The sequence below is a fragment of the Chelonoidis abingdonii genome, chromosome 1, assembly GCF_003597395.2.
Source record: "Chelonoidis abingdonii isolate Lonesome George chromosome 1, CheloAbing_2.0, whole genome shotgun sequence".
NCBI lineage: Eukaryota > Metazoa > Chordata > Testudines > Testudinidae > Chelonoidis > Chelonoidis abingdonii.
The window spans coordinates 96939301-96963048 of record NC_133769.1 but is presented as its reverse complement, the minus strand read 5'-3'; the positions used below and the strand labels follow the sequence as shown (position 1 = coordinate 96963048).

The following is a 23748-nucleotide window of genomic DNA, read 5'->3' as shown; positions in this document are numbered from 1 at the left end:
CCTCTCTCCCTAATATGGCTGTAGGTCTCCTACATTCTCAATCCTGATAGCCCGCCCCCCACTTTCCGCACTTCTGTGACTGAGTTCTTCTCTGGAAATGCTGAGTATGATGGGTAAAACATTATAAGAGAACTCACTGAGCAGGTGGGAGTTCTCTTCCCCTCCTCCCCCCACACTCCCAAGTGAGTCGGACACTTGCTCTTGGGTCTGCTAGACAGAATCTTTAACAGCCACACCAGGTTTCCCCTCCCTAAGCCTCGTGGAACAGCCCTGCTGTGCTGAGGCCTGGCTTACTGCATAAGGGTATATTGAAAATCTTGGGTCTGAAGAGTTGTTCTCTCCGCTAGTTGTCTCCCTTCTGCCACAAGACGTCACCCTTGGAGTGGATGGAGGAGGAGGACGATGACGATGAGGAGGATGAAGATGACAATGACTTGGACTTGTTTGGCGGTTATGATAGCTTCCGGGGTTACAACAGCAGCATGGGCAGTGACAGCAGCTCCTGCCTGGATGAGTCTAGTGATAATGATGTGGCAGATCGTGAAGCCGGGGAGCTGCCCACCTCCCCTCTGCCGCTACATCCGCCCACTACAGGCCGATTGATGGAGGACAGCGGCTCTGAGCCAGGTACCGTATGCTCTGCGTGCAACAAAGAGGCACATTAGCTGATTAGAAACCGATATGTACCCATCTGAAAGCAGTACAATGCTTCAGGATATGTGTGGTGGTTTAGCTTAATACTCGTGCCCTGGGAGTGGAACTGCCCAGTGATTGTGTTCTGTGCTCTCTGAGCTCTGTCAAGAGGCTCTCAGGGTTCTGCTGGGGCTAGTCAAATTAGTTACACTTCCTGGCACTGTAGCATTGCAAGGGTCAAGCCCAGGCCAGCAGGGTTAAACTGTACCCTCAGCTCTCGTTCTGTGCATCTTCCTCTCCCCAGCTGTGTGTGAAATGTGTGGGATCGTGGGCACAAGGGAAGCTTTCTTTTCGAAGACCAAACGCTTCTGCAGCGTCTCCTGCTCCAGGAGCTACTCCTCAAACTCCAAGAAAGCCAGCATCCTGGCAAGGCTGCAGGTGAGTGACACCCACCTGGTGGCCTCTGAAATCAAAGTGGGAGTAGCCTGTAGGGGGAAGTGTCAACCACCTGCTGATAATCCTCCAGCAAGTGCAGTCTACTTATTGGGGCCTCCCTCCCTTCCTTGAGGGGCACTAGGGCATATTAAGGGTCCTGCTCTCTGCAGGGGTTGGAAAAGAGGAGGAGGGCAGAACTGCACTGTATCCATGGTGTTTCTGGCTCTTCATGGCCCAGTGAGTGTAGAAGAACTTCATGACCTCTGAAATCCTTCAGCCAGAGATAGAGAGGTGAGTCTGCACCTTGCCTTCAGGAACACATTATTCCTGTGCCTCTGGATCCCAACCTCCTCTTCTTTTTATGCTTCCACAGGGCAAACCACCTACGAAGAAGGCTAAAGTCCTGCACAAGGCAGCATGGTCTGCCAAAATTGGGGCATTCCTCCATTCCCAGGGGACAGGGCAACTGGCAGATGGAACGCTGACAGGACAAGATGGTAAGTGCAGGTTAGGGTGGAGAAGAAGGAGCTGTGCATCGTCTTCAGAACCAGTTCACCTTGACACTCTTCTCTTGTGTCTTCCTGCAGCCCTTGTCCTGGGCTTTGACTGGGGAAAGTACCTGCAGGACCATGGTTACAAGGCTGCCCCTGTCAGCTGCTTCAAACACGTGAGTTCTCCTTATTTTCCGTGCCTTTCTGCCTGTGTGCAGTGTGTCGTGTCACCTGGGCTTATTGGCTTCTTCCTGCGTGCATGAGATGAGTGAGAGAGAGGTTTGGAAACCACATGGTATAGAGGAGCTTGATATCAGACTCTGTCTCTGCTTCCTGAGAGGGAAGGAGTCTGATCCTTAGTGATCATGCTGGAATCCTGTGAAGGGAAATGGGCAGGGATCTTGATGTTATCTGAGATAGAAATGTCATTGAATGGCATCAGCCATTCACAATTGTAACCAATTCCAGCCACTATAACTTGAGGCCGGTGGAGGTGGAGGTGGGGCGTGGGAGGGAAATGGGACTCTGTCCTCCCAAGTTGTGCTGAAGGGAACCCCAAACTCCTTAGAAATAGAAACAGTCTCTCTCTGTCTTCTTCCCCCCCCCCCCATCCCCACTTGAGCTGTGGGTGGTTTTTCATACAATGCCTTTAGTTTCTCTGGTATTACTTTGTTCTTCTCACTCCATGTCATGGACTAGAGGAAATGGCTGTGCTATCTGCCATAGTGTCCCCTAGCATACACGTAGCACACATCGCATCCAGACACAGCGCTGCTGGCAGTGCACCAAGGCCACAGTCATATGGATTAGCTTCACTCAAAGCAAGCTAATCCATATAACAGCCACTGGTTCTCTGCTATGCCAGTCTCCATCAAGACAGGCCCATTGTGGATGGAGCTTGCCTGTTGTCTTAGCCCTGCTGATGCCAGTGGTCTTCCCAATAATTATCCCCATTACGCTTGTCATTGCCTGTAAGATCCACATTCTGCTGCGTAAGGCTCTAGTTGGCTGGAATCCATTTGCCCATATAAGTAGCATCGCACACACCATTACTATGGAGCTCTGTATTCTCACAGTGAGTAACATCATCCGCTTCTGAAACCCAGCTAATTCTATTGCCAGCATGTCTCAGAGGAGACCATCTTACAAGGTTGCTGCCACAGGCTGGAGGCTGATGTGTGGTCTATGATGCCTGTCTGGGGAGAGGAAGAGGTCCCTGGCCAGCTCAGCCTGGTTTAGTATATAACTTGACAACTGAGTTTAGACTGGCCAAGGTGGACATCGCTTGGCATGTCAGATGGTGCTGTGAGGAGGTGGAGGCAGGAAAGATCTAGTATGAACTCTGCCTGATTTGCTACTGACTTAATGTGGAGGCAACATTCAGTGCTTTGTTGAGGGGACTGTAAGGAGAACTCTTAGAAGGACAGTAGATCCATGGCCTAGCAGGACAAGGAGCTGGACTGGAGCAGCTGGTTGCATTGCCAGCTTCCCACCATGCCAGCTTTCAGGAATCCTGGATCTGGAGAAGACAGCCAAGCTGAGTTGGCAGGACTAGGAATTGGGAGATATGGGGTCCTGTACAGCAGCAGGTATGCACCTTCTTACCATTTTATGTACTGATTGGGGAAGTGGGGAGGTTGATTTCACAGGGGTGGGGGAAAGGGTCTTCTGAATGCTGTCATTAGTATATGTAAAAGTGCAGTTATAACCTTGCATGAGGGTGGAAATACTCATTTTTTCCCCCTTCCCTTATTCTAACAGTCTCCACCCACATGCCTCTGCAGCTTTTGCCAAATCCCTCATCAGCTCAGCAGTTTTGGTTGCTCTGTCACCTCCCAGGCTCTCTACCTGTTTGTGCTCCCTCCTTTTGGCTCATAGGCCACCGTTCCCAGTCAAAGTGGAAATGCCTGCATTGACCTGCACAGCGCCTGGCTGAGCCACACTATGTGGCTGGACTCAACTTGGCAGATCCTTGAGGAGATTGTAATGTAAAAAGTCTTAAAAACAAGAGACTTTTTAATTGCAGGAAACTACTGCTGGGCACAATGGCCACAACATTCATGTGAGATTATATCTGTCTGCCCCATTTGTAGTGCAGGCTGTCTAACCTGATTGCTGCCTCTATCTGCCTGCAATTTCCCATCAGTCTGCCTTCCTGTTAAAAACATGGAAAACACTCAGGCATATTTTATTGGCAAAGAAAATACAGCCTATAGGTTTAGGATACAGTAATTGCACTACCTATTCCCGACCTCTCTGTTGACATGCAGTAAAATCCTCTACATTTATCAGACACCAATTAGTCTTGGCCCTTGGCTTTTCCCACACCTGGAACATTTTATTTGGAAAATTTCTGAGCAGATCCTTCAATCTTGTCATCAAGTATTAGGGCAATGATAGTTTCCCTCCTCCCCCACAAAAGCTCTCACAAAGCTTGGTCTGCTCTCATCTGTGTGAACCACTACTCCAAACTTGCCAGCTTTCTCCCCTTGCTCGCTAAAATGGCTTCTTTCTCTTGACAGGAGCCCTGTAAAGAGATGGTTTGCAGGATCCTTTTTGGCCCATAATAAGGATGCTCACAGACATGTCCAGGATCCTTTTTGACCCACAGTAAGGATGGCCCACAACGTGTGCTGACAGACACGCCCTGTTGTGTTAAACTAGTGAAAGCCCCATGTGTGGACACTGCCAGTTCTAAACTGATGTATCTGTAAGCCAGGGTAAAATGGATTTTAGGAATGTCCACACAGAATTGCACTGAATTAATGGAAAGGTGTGATTTTAGCAGATTCAGCTTAAACTGGTTCAATTTTGTGTGTAGGCCAGAGAGCTGAGCCACCTTTTCTAATTCAGTTAGGATCATTCCTTGCTCTTCAACCTCTATCATATTAAGTAGCATCTTCACCCACCCTTATTCCTAGAAGTGATGTGTAAATACCAGTGCTCTGTCCTTACTTTGTTCTTGTACTAGAGATGGCATCTTGCAGGAAGGAACTAGAGCTTGAAACTGAAGTGAAATTCTTACTTTTATCATATTGGTTGGTATATTGGATGTGCTGTTGCTTTGGCTGTTAACTCTCCATTTCAGTGACCATTGCACCAGTATAGACCTCCCTGAGCAGGCTGGGGGGGAAGCTGATCAGATCCACTGGGGTGAAAAGGTTCACAGACCTCGGGGACCAGAAGAAGAGCTGACAAGACGTGTGTCAGGGTTCTGAATTCATGTATGAGTTTGAGAAGGTGGTTAAAATGAGGTTTCCTATGAGAGACAAGGGAAGGTTCTGCCAGGAGGGCAGGAAAATGAAGCAGAGCTCTTTCTGGAATGAGAAGTGCAAATGGAAGAGATGTTTCCCAAAGAAAACACCACATAAACTGTCTCAGGAGAAAATGGCTGCTATGTTGACCCAACATTAGGCCTCCTGGCCAAGGCTACAGTGTAAATGTGACTCCAACAAATCACTCGGTGTGATCTGTTGAACTGTGCTGTTATGTCTGACTCTTGCAGCTGGCCTATAGCCTTTGGGGTTCAATAAAAATATTCTTGGATAAAAGAGCCTCTGGCTGACTTAGACAGCCCCCCTCATCCTCTTTAATTGTAATACTGCACTGAATTATTCCTGTCTACAATTCCCTCCCCATACCACATCGCTCACCCAAGCGGGAGTTCTATAGATGCATACAAACAAGGATGTGCTCCCTCCAACGTTGCATAACGTCTCTTAATTGCAGCTGTTGGCCCATCAATACACCCTCCATGCTTTCCGCCATAAACTTCCACACGGTACATGTGACGGGCCTAGACCTGTCACTCTTACTTTGTTTTCAGGGCAGATACTAGTCAATGGGGCTACTACCAGTGAAAGCTGCTAATCAAGGTGGCAGAGCTGAGATCTAAGCTAAGGGGCTAATGACTAACTCACTTCTGCCGCTGAGGGAGAAACTGAACCCCAGTGCAGCGGAGTCCTAGTGCAAAAACTGAATTCTCACTATCCATTAGCACTTTGAAGGTGGACACACAGAGAGCTTCTATCTCGTACTTCACCATTTGCATGCAGTACTAATATTAATAACTGTTTCAAATACAGCAGTGTGCCTAGTCAGCTGCCTGTAGCTTGTAGTAAATTCTGCATCTTGGCTACATTGTTCGTAGAAGTCATCTCCCTTGGTTTCACATATGTTATGCAGTAAACAGATGGTATAATTGCTGTGCTTGTCCCTGTGCTGTCATTGCAGATTAGTGGGTATCTCTGCCTTGCCCTCAGCCCCCCAAAAACTCATTCTACCATCTTCCTGCTAAATATATAGCTGAAATGGCATCCTCAGGGTGGGTGTGACTAGGAAGTGCTTTTATTAGCCATGGTAAAAATGGCTATGCACTTAGGATCACACTGGGGGTGGAGACACCATTCATGTCAATATTTTTATTATGAGAATAATTCTCCCTCCCTCTGGTCCATTCTTAACCTCTAGAATTTTTCCATATTGTGGCATCGTGTGCTTTGGGTGGTCTTCCTATGTACGTGTTCAGATACCTGCTATGCTGCTCCACTGGGGCTGGTGTCACCATGAGGCAGTGCTCCTCTAATGTACTTGTGGGAGAAGAAGGGCCACATGAGTTCTATTGATAGCTCCTAAACAGTTTGGAAATTGTAATACTTCAAGTTCTTCAGTGATTTCTGGCACACTGGCCACCTTACTCACGTACCCCTACAACATTGTACTGCCATGCATGCACTCCATGAAATAGCAACTATGATAGTAGCACCTACTGTGGTCTTCGTGACCTCAAACTGGTGTCCAGCTGCCAGGTGATTATCTGGGGTAGCCAGCTTCCATGGGGCAATTGCCTCTCTCCCCTCCCCGCCATGGTGATTAACACTCTTGTCCTAATGGACTGGCACTGCCAGCTCACAGTTAGCTCACCAGAGGTACGGAAAACTCTTTTTTTCTCATTCTGAAGTTATGCAGTCACTGCTGCTTGTCCCAGAGCCAGAGAACAACTTGGTGGTGTCAGTCTTGTTATGATCTGGGTGCTAAAGCCATCTTTGGATTTCAAAGTCAATACCCCATTGGGATGAACTGAACAGTTGAGATCTTATTGTTTCAGGCTGTGTGCAGGCTTACAAACGAATTGTCTCATTATACTGGGTTCATGTTGTCATAGGTTCCTTTTAGAGCCTTAACGGCTGGAAATAACTGTGATCTAAATGAAAGCATACATTTTGGAGCAGAGCTCTGTGAGGAAGAGGCAGATTATGTCTGCAAAATATATGCAGCCTGGGTCATAATTACCATTCCCTTCTCTCCTCTCCTTTCATTTCTGCCCCAATCTTGCAGGTGCAGCTGTTTGAGCAGTGGGAGGATGTGATGAAAGGGATGAAAGTGGAAGTGTTGAATAGTGATGCTGTGCTCCCCAGTCGGGTGTACTGGATCGCTTCTGTTATCCAGATCGCAGGTAGGTCTCTGAGAGGCTTATCAGTAACTGAGAATGTTAAGAATGTTTAACAGAGCTAAATCTATTTGGCCTGGCCATATGACAGCTTAACAGGGCTATGGGAGCCATCCGGGGTCTTTGAAAGGGGGAAATGCCAGGAGGGAGAAGAGTTGTTTAGGAACAATAGATGGAACCGAAGCAAAGGTAAATTGGCAGGACTCGTGGAAGGACTTCGTGTTGCTGAGCTCCATTAAGCTATGCTCGTCTTCCAAGGGAAGTAGTGGAAGTCCTGTCAATTGAAGCTAATTTTCATGTAGCGCTGGAAAACGTCGTTGTAGGGAACAAAGTAACCAGAGCAGAGAAACAGTCAAGATTTAATGCATCTCTTCCCTCTTTGTCTCCTGCAGGATACAGGGCGCTGTTGCGCTACGAAGGCTTTGAGAATGACTCCAGCCATGACTTCTGGTGCAACCTGGGCACAGTGGACATTCACCCCATTGGCTGGTGTGCCATCAACAGCAAAATCCTGGTACCCCCACAGAGTGAGTGCCTGTCTGGTGCCATGCTGTGGAAGAAGGTGCCAGTGTTTAATTTAATATGCAGCAGTCTTGGTTTCTCTCCTAGTTCGGTCCTGCAGTGTCATGTTTGTAACGCTTGGGAATGCAGATCTGCTGCTGTCTACTGTTATAAAGTGTCCATTTCTCTTGGTCCTCAGAAGGCAGCTCCTTTCGTTGATCTCTCTGCAACTCCCTCTGATTGACTAGGAGTGGTGCTGAACGGTGATAGGAAGAACTGTGTCTATCCATCCTCAACCAGAAAGCTCACTAGAGGTGCTGGTGAAAGAGCAGAATTCTGGCATGCTGGGGAGGAAGGGGAGTGGTTAAATGCTACTTACATAGTTTGAAATTGACACATCTTGATTTACACTTCTTACTCAGATGATTTCCATTTCCACAGCCTATTCCAACCTTCTCCCCTGGCCCCTATGACCTTGGAACAATTTACCAAGGCTCGGCGTGGATTCTCCATCCCTGATCATCTTTAAATCAAGACTGGATGTTTTTCTAAACTATCTCCTCGGGGAATTATTATGGGGAAGTTCTATGGCCTGTGTTATACATGAGGTCAGACTACAGCAGAGGTTCTCAGACAGGGATACGTATACCCCTGGGGGTATGCAGAGGTCTTCCAGGGGGCACACCAATTTGTCTAGATATTTGCCTAGTTTTATAACAGGCTACATAAAAAGCACTAGCAAAGTCAGTACAAACTAAAATTTCATACAGACAATGACTTGTTTGTGCTGCTCTGTATACTGTACACTGAAATGTAAGTACAAGATTTATATTCAAATTCATTTATTTTATAATTCCATGGTAAAAATGAGAGAGTCAATAATTTGTCAGTACTGGTGTGTTTGTCACACTTTTGTATTTTTATGTCTGATTTTTGTAAGCAAGTTTTTAAGTGAGGTGAAACTTGGGATATGCAAGAAAAATCAGACTCCTGAAAAGGGGTGCTCTGGAAAGGATGAGAGCCACTGGACTAGAGGATCATAATGATCCCTTTTTGGCTTTGGAATCTATGAATCTATACAGCCTCATGTCCCAAATTGGGCCCTGGTCCGGCAATCATATCAGCATGGACAGACTCTTGCTCCCAAGAGGAGCCCCTTTGAAATTAGTGGGGCCCTGCATGGATGCACAGGTTCATGTATGTCAATCCAGTTGCAGGTTTGGGATCTTAGTTTGTAAGTTTTTCCAAGGCACAGATCATGTCTTCTAGCTCAGTATCCCACCTCCAGCGAGCATTTGGGTTGAAGGGATTTCTTTTTATCCATTCTAAATTTTGATGCCTTTTAATTTTCATCAGGTGCTCCCTGGTTCTTGTGTTAGGGGCTGACTGATCTCCTCTGTACCAGCCACTATTCTAAATAGCACTCTTCTGCCATTTTGTTCTATGTTTATACACCTAGCACAATGGGATCCTGATCTGTACTGGGGCTCCTTGGTGCAAAGATAATAGAAAGAAGAAGAACTAATTTTCTTCTGCTTTCTATGCCAAATGGTTGCAAAGCCCCTTGAGCTCATCAGAATCCTGACATTCCACTGGTGCATAGCTGCAGTGTGGCTGTGAACGTGTGTGAGTGAAACACCAATGATCACTAGTCTATCTGAATGGGAAGAAAACATCTTGAATTTAGACCAACAGTTCCTGGAAAGGAGGGAAGGGGTCAAATGTGTTGTTAACGTTGTGCCCTCATGAAGGTGCAACGGGCAAGTAACATGAACTGTTAATCTCTATTCCTGCACAGCCATCCACGCCAAGTACACAGACTGGAGGGGGTACCTCATGAAAAGGCTGGTGGGAGCAAGGACCATCCCTGTAGATTTCCACATCAAGGTAAAGCGGAAGGTTCTACCATCCATCCAGCTTATAGCGGGGGAGACAGCACTGTCGAGGGAATCTCTCTCTTTTGGTTCAAGCTCTGTTCACCTCTCCTGTTACTCATTGGCACTGGGAGGGGGAACAAATATAGTGCAGGGTGCGGGAGGGCATTTTCTGTTAAGGGCTGCCTGACATATCTGGAAAGTAGGACAGAATGCTCCTTTGGCAGTGCAGGTTCCTTTGACCCAGTCAGCCTGTCTGCGTCCCTGTCAGGACATGGACAGGGCTTAAAAGGATGTTCTTAAACAGTGGAGGCCCAAAATATTGGTGGGGGTTTTGTTTTCCTTTGTGCGCGCGCACACAAGCAAATCCTGCTATTAAATGTGAATTGTTTTATTTCAGTGAATGAGCTGTTTATTTTTAATAGAAACCTTCTTCGCTTTTGGAAGCACAACAACATGCTGGGGAATGAGAGAGAGACCAAACTGACTAGACTAGTGTCACTGGCTCTCCTGAAATACACAGTCAGTAGCACTGGGTGTGAAAAGTCATTTAGATCTTGACAATTCGGCAGATTTTTTTTTTTAATAATCGGAAGGGATGTTAGTAGATGCAACTCCAGTCAGAGCTGAGCAAGAAGGCAGGCTCCCCCTGCTGGCAAGTTTTGAAAAGTTTATTTCTAAATTTCTGATGGGGGAAAATAATCCCATGAAATGGCAGGCAGAAAAAGAACTTAATGGGATTCACTTATCTTCAGGATCCAGGGCAGTCAGGGACATTGAACTGGAGACACTGAACTAGAGTCTCCCATAGTTTCTGAGGTGATTGTGATTACAATGAAGCTGTTTGTTCATGGGATAATCTGTCAGGCCCACTGAGCCATGGTAGAGACAAGCTCTGGGGAGAATTGCCACTACCAACCCTACCCTTAGTCAGTGAAGAGCTAGAGAGAGAGAGACTGGAATGTTACCATGTCCAAGGCTTTTCCAGACAGAAATACTTTTTTTTCTTCACACCCAAGTCTGGAGAAAAACTTCTACAAGGCACATGTGGGGTTGCGTCCCCGTAGAGATGTTGCTAATGCGCATTTTGCCACATGACACTAGATCTCCCTGCTCTGAGACCCTGGGCTTTGATATGCCAAGGTGACAGGGACTTTACAAATGCCTTGAATGTTCTCAAGGATAGGTTTAGTTGGGCCTGATCAAAATTTGGGAGTCCCCCAAAGGAAAAGTCAGGCTGATGCGGTGAGTCAGTATAAAATCCCTTAGTCAGTCTGTACAAGTGCTCCAGGATAGTGGTGGGGTCGGAGGGTGTTGCTGGAGGTTCAGTCTTTCTAGGAAGTGTGAAACAAAGGGCCTGATCCCACTCCCCTTCAAGTCAATTAAGAGACTCCAATAAGTTTCTGACCAGAAGTGGCTATAGAAGACCTTATGGCCACCTTCACTGGAAGTGAGGTGTGAGCCTGGTCCAGTTTGGGTTGGAGGAGTTACATTCTGCCAAACTATAATCTTCACAGGGCTTTCACTAGGACTGGTTATTCAGCCCTTCTTATCCTCGGTTGTGCAGCAGCACAGTCTCAGAATGGCTGCTGTGTCCCTCTCTCAAGGTGTCCCTTCCTTCCAGCTCTGACGTGCAGCCAAGTGATCAGCATGCATGTGGAGAGGGTCATGTTGCATAAAGCATTTGTGAACGAAGGACTCTGAGAGATCCTGTTTGTTTGTCATCCCCGCAGATGGCGGAGAACATGAAGTACCCATTCCGTCAGGGCATGCGAGTGGAAGTAGTGGACAAGACCCACGTGTCTCGGACACGCATGGCGGTGGTGGACACGGTGATTGGTGGCCGGCTGAGGCTCCTTTATGAGGATGGGGATAGCGATGATGACTTCTGGTGCCATATGTGGAGCACTCTGATCCACCCAGTGGGCTGGTCACGTAGGGTGGGCCACAACATGAAGAAGACAGGTACAAATCCATGTGGCCTTTCTCAGGACTCTCCCAGCCTGCTGTCTATTGGTTGGTCACAGAGAGACATTGACACAAGATTAGACTTGACCCTAGTCCTGGATTTTCATGGAATGGTTCTGGATTCTGACAAGGCCATCTCATGTCCTGCAAGCTGGGCCAGTTGTGATAAAATCACATCACCTGCTTCTAGGCATAGCAAACGAGTGGTTCTGCCTGCCCATATAACCTACCCTCTAGTATCCATTATGAGATGTTGCAAAGGCCAAACAACCCAGTGTAATGCACCTGGCCAGATACGCTCTGCTGCATGTCACCAGTACAAGTGTAATTTCTTATTCGATTCCCCAAGAGACAGTTTCTCCCCCTGAAGTGTGATATGCTGTACCTTTGTGTTAGCCTGCATAGTTACAGATGTTATTAATGGCTATACGTTTACTGAGCTTTATGTGACAGCTTGCTGGCCGCAATTAGAGCAGGTGACGTTAGGTCACCTCTTTCTGGGGCTTGGCCTTTTAAGGAGAGGAATTTGTGGGCAGTATAGTTCCCCGGGGGAGTCCAGAGACCAAGAGGCATCATAGGCTCTTGTATTACTCTTCCCATCAGTTCCTAGAATTCTTCTCATTATTATTAAGAGGCAGCCTAGCAGCACCCACTCCTAAAGGGGCCAGCATGCTTTGCTATTCTTTAAAAAAGAAATCCAGGTTCAGCGTAGGTGTTCTTCCCTTTTTCCTGCTGACCCCCCAGAGCACATCTCCACCTGGTTATCATATACTGTGTCTAGAAGTTCATATTAGTGATAGTAGATTTATCCTTTGAGTTCAAGGGACCCTTTATTTCCATAATACAGGACATGGTAATACAAAGGGACTGATCCATTTTCCCTTTTGTAATTTTGAACATCTTCTTCCAGCTCCCTCTGACTAGCTGGTGCTTTCCGGTTTCTTATCACTGCTGACCTCTGATCAGATGGTGCCTTAGCAGGGCTCCCCCTCTGTCACAGGAGAGCTCTCATTTCTGTTTCTTTCTTATTTCCCTCCCCTGGCAGAAGAAAAGCGCAGTGACATGGCAAACCATCCTACCTTCCGGAAGATCTACTGTGACGCCGTCCCCTACCTCTTCAAGAAGGTAGGAGAGCTCAGCTTTCGCACCTTGAGACTGCCATGGCAAAGAGGGCTGTTAGAAAAGGAGCAGGAGGACCCAAAGGCGGGTTGAGTAAATGAGCTGCTTTATTGCAGTACTTGTTCCCCTGGACCCAGTTGTCAAATACGCCCTGACTTAGTCGCATCACACTCCTTTCATCTAAGTTACCTACATTCACTACAGCGCCCCTTATTGAGTAATATGAATGCCCATATAGTGAATATTAATAGCTATATACTGAATATAATTACCCCTGCCCCTGTTTACTGCTTAAAGCATTAAGCATATTCTACAGACATTTTTACTTTGAAGATACATTTTTTTTTTTCTTCCATTAATTGCAGCCACAAATTCCCTTAATCAGCTGTTCTCAGGGAAGGGAGGAAGGGGCCATGACCCCGAGCTCATTTATGTAGCTGGGAAGGGAAGGGAAGGAAAGGGGAGAGAACACTGCTTTACACAGAGAGTAGCCCTTAGATCTCCACATTCCTTATGCAGCTGCAATGCTTATCATCCTTAACAAGCAGAAGGGAGAGGGGTAGCACTTTATCTATCAAGTGCAGAAACAGTGCCTGCCCATGCCTCTATGCCCTAATACCATGTCAACACACCAGCGGTTTCCCTCTACCTAAGCCTTACATATCCCAACAAAGGGATGGGGGGAAGCATTGCCAGGAGATGGTGGGTCCCATCCTGCACTTCCGCACTACTCTTTGGACTCTAACCCATGTAGATGCTGAACTCTCTTCTCCCTCGCAACAGTGGAGCAGTGTCTGGCCCACAGAACTCAGCATGGTGGGCTTGTTCGGGGCTGGAATGAGGGGGTTCACTTGCCCTGAGGCTTTGCTTGCTGTTGGGCTGTAGGGGCTTGGAGCTGGAATGGGGGATGTTTGAGGATGGGGTGGGGACGTGGTCAGGAGCAGGAGAGGACGTTTGCTCATTCAAGGTTAGGATGGAGGGACTCGAGGTTGCAGGCAGGACTACAGGCTTGGGTGAGGAGTAGCTGAGAGGCTTGGTTGGGGAGGGGGCTTGGGATGCTAACATGAGGGAGGTCTGAGGGAGGTCAGGTCAGAGGCTTGTGCGCTGCTGGAAGGAAGGGCTTGCTCTATGGGAGGTGGGAGGGTTGTTGGCTCTGGGTTGGGGATGGCATTGGGGTAGCTGGCTCTTTGATATGAGTGTTTCTCTTTGTTCCATTGGGTTTAGTTTGTCTGTGTTTTAATCAAATTAGCACCTTCCATCTCCCCCCCCACCCCCATTGTGTTTCAGTCATTTAGCTTTCTGCTTCAGGGTGACCTTTCCTTCCCCTTCTTTCACCCTGCTGTGCCCCTCCGGGTCTTTGAATCCCCTTTGCACTCAGAGACGGGCCATGGTCCTGACGGTGACTCCCAGTTTCTTTTCCCCGCGGTCTGTTTAGGTGCGGGCTGTTTACGCTGAGGGTGGCTGGTTCGAGGAAGGCATGAAATTGGAAGCTATTGACCCCCTGAATCTGGGCAACATCTGCGTGGCTACTGTGTGCAAGGTAACCTAGGCTGAGAGGGGACAGAGCCTACAGCATTGCTTAGCAACACCCAGTCGAAGCCTGTGACATCTGAGCCTCTGCTCCGCATCCTTAGAGGTTAGGACGAGGTAGGGGGCCTGTCTGGGGCTTGTGAGAGAGGAGTCAGGGCTCCTGTATTGGGAGGGTTCTGAGGGAGTGAGGCAGTATGATGATGTGGTTCTGACAGGACCCAGCTGAGAGTGCCAACTCAGGACCAATTGCTTAAAACAGGGCAGTTACAGCCCAAGGCTGGGGTTTTTCCACCTCTAAGGCAAACCAAACCAGCCAGAAAAAGAGGACTTTGGTTTCACCCCACTGGCTAACCACAAGTCACACAAGCAATTCCCTTAGACGCTCCAGTCTCCCAGTATCACCACCAGTGCCACTTGTCCTGGGGATGAATGGTTATGAAAACCAACACCTCAATAAAAGAAAACGGTTCTCTCGATCCCAAAGAATCAAGCCCGACGCAAATCAATATACAAATCAGATCTTACCCACAAATCACGCTGTTGCCAACCTTTAGAATCTAAAGGTTTATTCAAAAGGAAAAAGATAGAGATGAGAGCTAGAATTGGTTAAATGAAATCATTTACATCCAGTAATGGCAAAGTTCTTAGTTTAGGCTTGTAGCAGTGATGGAGTAAACTGCAGGTTCAAATCAAGTCTCTGGAGTACATACCCTGCTGGGATGGGTCATCAGTCCTTTGTTCAGAGCTTCAGTTTGTAGCAAAGTCCTCCAGAGGTAAAAAGCAGGATTGAAGACAAGATGGAGATGAGGCGTCAGCCTTTTATAGGCTTTTCCAGGTGTAAGAACTTTTTTCTCCTTACTGTGGAAAATTACAGCAAAATGGAGTCTGCAATCACATGGACAAGTCCCTGCATACTTTGCTGTGTTACAAGACTGCTTCTCTCAATGGGTCAATTGTGTAGCTGATGGTCCTTAATGAGCATCCAGCAGGCTAGGCAGAGCTAACACACCAACTTGTCTGGGATGTTTCCCAGAAGCACAGCACAAATTTGAAATACAGACAGTATAGAGCCAATACTCATAACTTCAACTACAAAATGATACATACACATAGACAGCATAATCATAACCAGCAACCCATAACCTGGTCTTAGACACTTTATATGACCCCCTTTACATAAGATTTGGTGCCACTACAGGACCTTGGTTGCAACCATGTTCTATATGGTCCCAGATTATATCAATAACGTCACAGGCAACAGGGAAGGAGGTTGGGTTGGGGCACTTGTTCAGGGGCCAGCAGGCTGCCGGCAGCTTCAGCAGTGGGGGCACTCAAGGCTGGGGTCAGTTTACAGATATGTATATGTTGCCTGAGGACAAGTGCACTTGCCTGCAGCTGGTTGAGTTCCTTGCCAGTGCAGCACATATGCTATGCACTTCTCCCACATCCTCTGCCCCTGGATAATCAGAAGGGAGGATCTGCTTTCCCAGAAGACCTCAGCAGCTCCTGGAGGGTGTCAGCGCAGCATACAGAGTGTGGCTTTCAGGAGTAAAGGGATGCAGGGAATGTTAGGGGGAAGGGCTGTGTGTATTCCTACATTCTGCATGGCCTGGCTTCCCCATCTTGCATTCTCTCCCATCACTGCCCGCTCCCTGTGGAGCGCCTTGCATCACTTAGGAGGGCAATGGGCAATACGATCCCGGGGAGCCTTTTCCTTCTCTAGACTCTAGTCCACTTCGGATAACTTGAGAGGCAGCATCACCGGGGGCTTTTAGTTCTCTGCCAGAAAATTGTCTCCGCGCACAACCAAGAAGGGAGGGACTTGAAGCAAAAGGTTGACTAGAGATTACAGGAGGGCTCTTTATTTGTCCAGAAATATTCCCCTGAAGCCATGTCTGGCGCTAGCCATTTTGAGGGATTGGAACTGTGAGAACGAATAGGCGACTGTTAGCTTCCGCATCATGTACGCCTGCTATATTTTATAGGCTAAGCAGGGTCAGGCCTTGTTGGTGATTGGATGGGGACTCCCATGGCACAGTGGGGAGTGGTGGTGGTGAGTCAATGGGTTGTGCTGTTCCCTCTTGAGTCAGTGGTGAACCAGTGACCCATCACTGCCTTGAGGAGGCTCTGTGCTGCTGGAGGAGGCACTGTCCTTTGATATTAAAAACGGAGCTCCTGACCATTTAAGGTTATGGCATTTTTCACAAGAGCGGTGACAACAGCCCTGTGTGCCTGTCAAATTCCATTCCAGGTCACTAGGTCCTGTTGACTAAAACTTCTGCAGTTTCAGCTGGAGAAGCTACCACTCCCCCATCTGTGATACAACATTTCAGTGTATTGCTGTGCATTGTTTAGCACCTACCATCCTCTGCCCCAGAGGTGGCTGCATTTCACTAGTAGGAGCATGATCCTCCAATAGACAAACCATAGATGTCTTGGGGATCTTTCAGGATGAAAGGCTTTAGAGCAAGTTGAGCTGCTCTTCTCATGCCTTCCCCTTGTGTTATCAGGTCCTGCTGGATGGTTATCTCATGATCGGCATTGATGGGGCAGCATCTGCAGATGGCTCTGATTGGTTCTGTTACCATGCCTCCTCACATGCCATCTTTCCTGTCAACTTCTGCCAGAAGAACAACATCGACCTGACCCCTCCAAAAGGTGAGACTCTGAAACCTCCCACCCCCACCCCGAACTCTAAGGTCACTGGGCTACACCTCTCCTTAGGTCACATGATGACTTAAATGTGGCTTTGACTGACCAAAATTATGGGGCCCAGGCCTGCTTGCTTGCTTTTTTGAAGAGTCAGGGTTGGTGAGGTTGCAACAGCTGATCCATTCGAACTGGCCTTACTCTCGCGTCTTGCTCCAAAGAATGTTTAGCATTTGATGGCTCCTAATCTGAAATAAAATCGAAATCTGGTCTGAATTTGCCTTCTCTGTCACTGCCAGCGGATTCTAGACCCCCTCTGGGTTGTCTGATCCAGAAAATAAGGGTGATCTCCTGCTTTCAACACTGCCCTTGACATTCCTGGTGGCAGAAGAGAGATGATGCCTAGTAATGTGTTTAAAGTCCATTTCCTCCTGCATATGGTGATTGACAGGGGCTGTTTAATTTCAGCTGAGTCCCTGTTGGATACATTTGTCCACATCTCAAAGCTATTGCACCGCTTGATGCTGTTCGCAATCTGTGCTTAGCAAGGGAGTCCCGGACTGCTGTGCATTGGCAGAACGGTGCAGTTCCTCTTATCCTTTGAGTTGCATCCTGGAAGTGCCAGGGGGATAGTTGTGCAGCCTTGTGAGCTGCTGCTCCTTCCTTGCACTCTCTCTGTCTTTCAGCTGGCTCTTATGCCCTGTGACCTTTCTACTTTTGCAGGGTATGATGCAAAGAATTTCAATTGGACAAGTTACCTGGAAAAGACCAAATCAAAAGCTGTGCCAGTGCGGCTCTTCAACATGGTGAGCTGGGACGGTGGCAAGGAAGACACACCAGTTTGGACCCAGCATGCTGGGAGGAGCAAACATGGGAGTTTCTGAGCTGGGCTGTTCAGGGAGGCTTTGCTCCCATCAGTGGATGTGTCCTGAGTTCTTTCCCATAGGCTCAACAAGTAAGGCACTTGGTGGCTGGTGATGACAGCGGGTGCTGTCTTGCTCTGAATTTCATAATGGAATGAGCTTTTGATTAGGGCGACTTGCGTTTCTTTAAAGCCCACATGGATCTCCAAGCTCATCACAGATTGGCCATACAGGGATCAGTCTCTTCACTGAAATACAGGCCTCTCTGGATGGGGAGGCAGGAATCATTCCACACTAGCATGATGGCGTCATGGGATAATGCCACACTTATCTCACTTCCTCGGTCCCCATGACTGTGCTGGCTCAGACGGACGTCCTTCGAACCCTGCAAAGCTGTACGCCTTGATTTAGCATCTGGCCTCTCTGTGGTCAGGCTGAGCTTCTCTGGGGATTGGGCCTGTTTGTATGAGGGTAGTTGAAGTCCCCCGTAGGTATCATGGTATGGACTTTGTTGAGAGAAACCAAAGAGGCATCACTGTGTTCTGTCTCCTTTTCCTGAGCTACAGGCATAATCACACTGGTATATTTGATTAGGACTTGGGATTGACCTGGATGTGACCTGGGTTGGGTTTTCCCTCTTCCCAGGACTGCCCAAACCATGGTTTCAAGGCTGGCATGAAGCTGGAAGCAGTGGATTTGATGGAGCCCCGACTTATCTGCGTGGCCACCGTAAAGCGTGTGGTCCACCGCCTCCTCAGCATCCACTTTGATGGCTGGGACAGCGAGTATGACCAGTGGGTGGACTGTGAGTCACCAGATATCTATGCTGTAGGTTGGTGTGAGCTGACGGGCTACCAGCTGCAGCCACCAGTGGCCCCAGGTTGGTGAACACGGATTGGTTCTTCTGCCCTGTTCGTGGTGACCCTGAATTTGGTGGCAGGTTTCTGAGCCACTGCTTTGCACTTCCTCTTCTGTGACTTGTGAGGAAAAGAAACCATCTCCCTAGTCCCACATGGACTCCATACACCCTACCTCCCACCCCTAGCCTGGCTCACTTACTGACCAGAAGAACCAGATCAGCATGGTGAGGAGAGAAGACAGGCAGTTTGAGGTGGATTTTAGTCTCCTTTGTTTTCCATCCCATCAACCAATGTGGGATTGCTCCTGCTGAAATGGGGCATCACATGAGCACTTCAGTGCTCCCCTCTAGCTGTACACTCCCTCTTTCCTTCGAGTACAGCCTTACCCCACCCAACCTTGCAGCAGGTGCAGCTCTGCCCCCATCCCTTTCCCAGGCTCTGTGATGTCCTGAGGCCCTCAGTCTCTAGGATAAGGGTGAACCTCACACGAGTGTCACTCCTCTCTTCAACTAGCAGGGGCTGCCACTGCCATGCTTCATATCCCTTTCTTCCATCCCAGAATCACTAGCCTCATCCCTGCACTACCCCATCTTCCCTGGTGGAGCACTGTGTCCCCAGCTATGCCCAGCCTGTCCTGCTCACCTCACATCCATGTGCCTAGCAGCACCTCTATAGCCAGCTATTCCCTCTGCCTTTGTGGCAGGCTGGCTCAGGGAGAGGGAGTGGGCTGGTGGATTGGGCTGGTCTTGTATCTGCTTTATAATGTGGCATCCCAGTTATCTGCTGCTGCTGGATCCCAGCTTTCATTTCCCTCTTGTCTTGATGACAGAGCCCATGTCGCCAGTGAAAGTCAAGGAGGTGCCGAAGAAGAAGAAGAAACCCTATGGAAAGAAAAGTGAGTGACAGTTTGATTAGCTCCACCTCCACAGTGCCCTCCTTTTCCCCCATTTGCTGGAAACTGTTAAAAGAACCCTCTTGGGTGTGACTCTCCGCAGGCAGGAGAGGGGCCCTTTCTGACTCTGGATACACTTAGCCCAGTGGGTGTTTATAGCTTCGTTATTCCTCTTTGCATCTCGTCTTGCTGAGGAGAGACCTGGGCACTGTGTGTGGGAAGGATGCTAAGCTGTGTCTGTTGGCTCTAAACTAGGACAGCCTGCCTCTGAGAACACTTCTAGGTGACTGACACATTCATCGGCAACATGCAGCTTCCCTGTTGTCCGTGGATATGATGGGGAGCTCGGTCTGGGTAGCTGGAATCAGTCCATGATGTGAGCCTCCTAACAATTAGTTAGGAGATGAGGATGGTTATGGGGATGGACAAGAAGCTAATGGGCTCAGACTATGTTTGTGTGAGAGAGAGAGAGCACTTAAAATCAACAACCCCACAGTGCTAGGTGCTGTACAAAAATAGTAAATGACATTTCCTGTCCCACAGAGCTTATAGTCTAAAAAGGCCATAATGCCCTAACTAACAAAATTACACAGACACCAAATACAGGGTCACCCTGCCAGTTTTTCAGGATCTAGGCCTTGAGCATTAAGCAAAGCACTTAACAGAGCTCAGTAGGCCTGCTCAGGTGCTTAAGTGCTTTGCTGAACCAGAGCCTTAATTTGTAAGAACTTGCAGCTCGATATTTAGGATGATGGGAAGAGTGGTGGTTATAGCCATCTTCCACTGCCTCTCTTCAGTGTGTGTTTATGTGGAGTGCGGAGAGTTAACCCCTGCAGAGGCTCCCCACCACTTCAGAGTGAGCAGCGACTTGGGAGTGTCTCTGATTGGCTGGACGGTCATATTTCTCCCAATCAGAATGTGTTTTGCTGGTCAAGTGTGCTTAGCCCCACCCTGTGACACCTCTGCCCCAGGAAGGTTGAACACATGTTTAGCAAAAAGGACAGATTTCCACAACGCTCTTTATTCTTCTTTGTTAAGGGAAAAAGATGTCTGCCAAAACCCGGTCCCTCAGGCAGGCAGCCAAGAAACCAGCTGTCCCAAAAGCAAAGCGCGAAGCAAAAGCTGCAAACAAGGCCTTACTGGAGCCAGCACCTGATGAGAGTAAGGAGAAGGAGTCACTCCAGCCTGCAGCCACTCCCCTACATGCGGGGTGCCATTAGCAATCCTGTGGCCTGCTCCCCTTCCTACCAGACATGGCAGGAGGTCCCTAGGGCCTGGGCTGCGGAGACAGCACAGCCAAGACTTAACTGTCTCTTCCACAGAAAAGGTTCTGGGGGTTTGCATAACTCCATGGCAATGAAAGCCAAGGGTTAGCACAGCCCCAGCATACCCAGCAGCCTCTAAACAGAGGAACCGACTACTACATAATGCTGGGAGTATTTGAGACACGCCTTGCTGCTGGGTCCCTCATCGGCCTCAGCAGGTCCCAGTGGGGATGCATTTCTGACTGTATGAGAGAGTGAGAATCTCTCCCCAGAGAAAGGTCCCAGAATGACACAGCTGCTTCTGGAGGCTGACTTGCCCTTTTTAGTCCCAGAACAGGTACAGCACCCATAGCATAGGCTTCCCCTGCCCTGGATGTCACTCTGTGTTCTGCTCTCTTCTTGGTCTCTGCTGAGGCTGCCAGTAAGAGGGGGCAATTGGATTGGTATTTGTATGTGACGTGGGCACCTGCTTGCTGGGAAATGGGACTGATGGGACCCCCAAAACATTTGTCACTGGGTGTCCATGTGAACAGAGTTGGTCCCATGGAGCTGTTGACACCAACTGCTAATGAGGATTTCTGGGTGGACTGATTTATCCTCTTTCCATCTCTCAATAGTTATCACTGTGCAAGTGAAAGAGGAAACTGTCGACCCGTCAGCAGTTGAATTCGGAGCCCCAGAACTTCCCATTCTGATAAGCAGCATAAAGCAGGAGGTAGAGGACTAATCCCTGATCCCTCAGGTGGGATCTCCTGGCCCTGAGCAAGGATGTGCACTGCACTCTGGGGAAGCCCCGAGTAAAGCTGTGCAGGACACAAGAAGGGGCATCGTTGCTTTGGGCTGGGCACTCCCAAAATGTGTCAGAACTCCCTTTTATCATTGCAAAAGAACAATCCGCAGTGCCTGCAAGCTCCATTTTGGGGTTGTTGTTTTTTTAAACCCCAGGTCACAGCTTCCAGAAAAGGCACCAACCTCTGAAAGCAATACAGCTCATACTTAGCTGAAGGGCTGGAGTCTGAGGGTGGATTTCTGAGTCTGGGAAATCCTATTAGCCCACAGACATGACTCTTTCTGAGCTCTGTAGGAAGCTGCTGCTGCATTGTGGAGACTGCTAGCATTTCAGGCTGGTGTCTGGAGCCTGCAAACTGTGATCTGAGAAGCATCAAAGTTGCAGAATCACAACCACAGTGTGCGGTCTCAAGGGGAGCAAGTAAGTCAGGAACGTGGCTTCTGTCGCTAGGGTAACAACGATGATGTGCTGCTCATCCCTCTCTCGCTCATCCTTTCTGTGACATGGACATGGAATCAGAGGGCTCTAGAGAGCAGCTGGGAAATGGAGGAGATAGAAAACAAGTTACAGGAGGGACTCTCTCTTGGTTTTACTCATAAATTAAGTTTTTCACCTGCTGTGAGATGAGCTAAATCTTATCCAGCCAGAAGAAGACAGCAGGGTATTTATGTTGGCTTTTCCCCACTTCAAGACACACAATACTGCTGGATGATTATTATTATTATATTTCTACAATCCCAGAGTAAATTCCACCAATCAATTGTGCCATAGTGATTTGTAAATAAAATGTAATAGAAAGTCAAAAACTTGCCTGTTGGTTTCGGGAACAGCAAAATGCCTGCATCGATCAAGAGGTGAGAGGGGAAGTCTGAACATGAAAGCAATAAGGAGGGTGTGGGTGTGGTGGTCGTATCGTAGCCCTCATGTACCAACCTCTGCTTGTTTGTAAGATCTGCAAAGAGCAAGTGCCAGCTGCTAGCAACATGGCACTGTAGGGGAGGCTCCTTGTCAGCTGCTCTAGTAGAATTACTTTCTAGGACTCTGCAAGGGTCCCCAAGTCAAGTCCTCAATCATGGTGACATGAAGGATGTGCATGTACACCCAGCAAATGGAGCATCCAGCTAGGATGGAGTGAGTGTAGGGGAGGTGTCATAACTATACAGGGAAGGGTAACAACCCTCCTGTGTACAATTCTATAAAATCCCTCCTGGCCAGAGGCACCAAAATCCTTTTACCTGTAAAGGGTTAAGAAGCTCAGGTAACCTGGCTGATGCCTGATCCAAAGGACCAGTAAAGGGAGAAGATACTTTCAAATCCTGGAGGAGAGGGGAAGGCTTTTGTTTGTGCTCTATGTTTTGGTGGTGGTTGCTCTTGGGACTAAGAGGGACCGGACATCAATCCATGTTCTCCAAATCTTTCTGCAAAAATCTCTCATATTTCAAACTTGTAAGTAACAGCCAGGCACAAGGTGTGTTAGTTTTATCTTTGTTTTCTCAACTTGTAAATATTCCTTTTGCTAGACGGTTTACTTCTGTTTGCTGTAACTTTGAACCTAAGGCTAGAGAGGGTTCTTCTGGGCTCTTTCAATCTGATTACCCTATAAAGTTGTTTTCCATCCTGATTTTACAGAGATGAACTTTACCTTTTCTTTTAATAAAATTCTTCTTTTAAGAACCTGATCAATTTTTTATCGTTTTAAGATCCAAGGGTTTTGGATCTGTGTTCACCAGGACTAAATGGTGAGGGTATATTCTCAAGCCTACCCAGGAAAAGGGGTGTAAGGACCTGGAGGGGGAGGGATTAGTCTCAAATCTGTCCAGGAAAGGGGGGGGTTAGGGACTTGGGAAATATTTAGGGGAAGGCAGAGTTCCAAGTGGCTCTCCCCTAAGATTTGGAACACACTTGGTGGTGGCAGCTTACTGTTAACCTAAGCTGGTAAATAAGCTTAGGGGGTCTTTCATGCGGGTCCTCACATCTGTACCCTAAAGTTCAGAGTGGGGAAGGAACCTTGACAGGAGGTGAACTTTGCCTGGCACCAGTTGGCACAGAACTCTTTGTTCTTGTGGCATTAGTCACTCCTCCCATGCTGAGCTCTGACTTTCATACAAGCTGATGCTCAGGTGTGCAGTAGTAAATGTTCTAGCTCCTTTGTCAAGTGAATTTTTTTTTTTCAGGGTGTTCTGGCTTTTTTCCTTCCATTGCTTCTTTCCTTAAGCTGTCAAGTAACTTTAACACCCCTCCCCCCCCAATACTTAGTATTTATATAACTGCTTTCCTGGAAATTGTTCCTAATTTTAGTAAAATACTTTTCATGTAAAAAAAATCTGTTTCCCCAAACACAGCAGCACTGGGCTAGTGCGTAAGAATAGGCCAATGAAACTAGTCAATTTCACTTTTTTGTTTTACAGTCTAGTTTGAGTGAAATGCAA

General features: G+C 47.9%; 2 protein-coding genes across 3 annotated transcripts in view; one reads left to right on the top strand and one right to left on the bottom strand.

The window, feature by feature from the left end:
• The window catches only part of L3MBTL2 (L3MBTL histone methyl-lysine binding protein 2), a 28235-nt gene extending 5237 nt beyond the window's left edge, over nt 1-22998 (top strand). The window contains exons 2-17 of one of the 2 annotated variants that reach the window (XM_032787629.2): nt 348-627; nt 938-1071; nt 1442-1565; nt 1656-1735; nt 6897-7014; nt 7401-7535; nt 9308-9396; nt 11117-11348; nt 12397-12476; nt 13906-14010; nt 16511-16658; nt 17373-17455; nt 18158-18392; nt 19202-19267; nt 20303-20425; nt 21147-22998. In XM_032787629.2, coding sequence (XP_032643520.1) covers nt 348-627; nt 938-1071; nt 1442-1565; nt 1656-1735; nt 6897-7014; nt 7401-7535; nt 9308-9396; nt 11117-11348; nt 12397-12476; nt 13906-14010; nt 16511-16658; nt 17373-17455; nt 18158-18392; nt 19202-19267; nt 20303-20425; nt 21147-21256 — 2142 coding nt within the window. In that variant the 3' untranslated portion in view covers nt 21257-22998. The remainder of the gene's footprint in view (nt 1-347; nt 628-937; nt 1072-1441; nt 1566-1655; nt 1736-6896; nt 7015-7400; nt 7536-9307; nt 9397-11116; nt 11349-12396; nt 12477-13905; nt 14011-16510; nt 16659-17372; nt 17456-18157; nt 18393-19201; nt 19268-20302; nt 20426-21146) is intronic. The other variant, XM_032787643.2, reaches the window with a different exon arrangement.
• Nucleotides 1-23748, bottom strand: part of CHADL (chondroadherin like) — a 209871-nt gene that overhangs the window by 177253 nt on the left and 8870 nt on the right. The window lies entirely within an intron of this gene.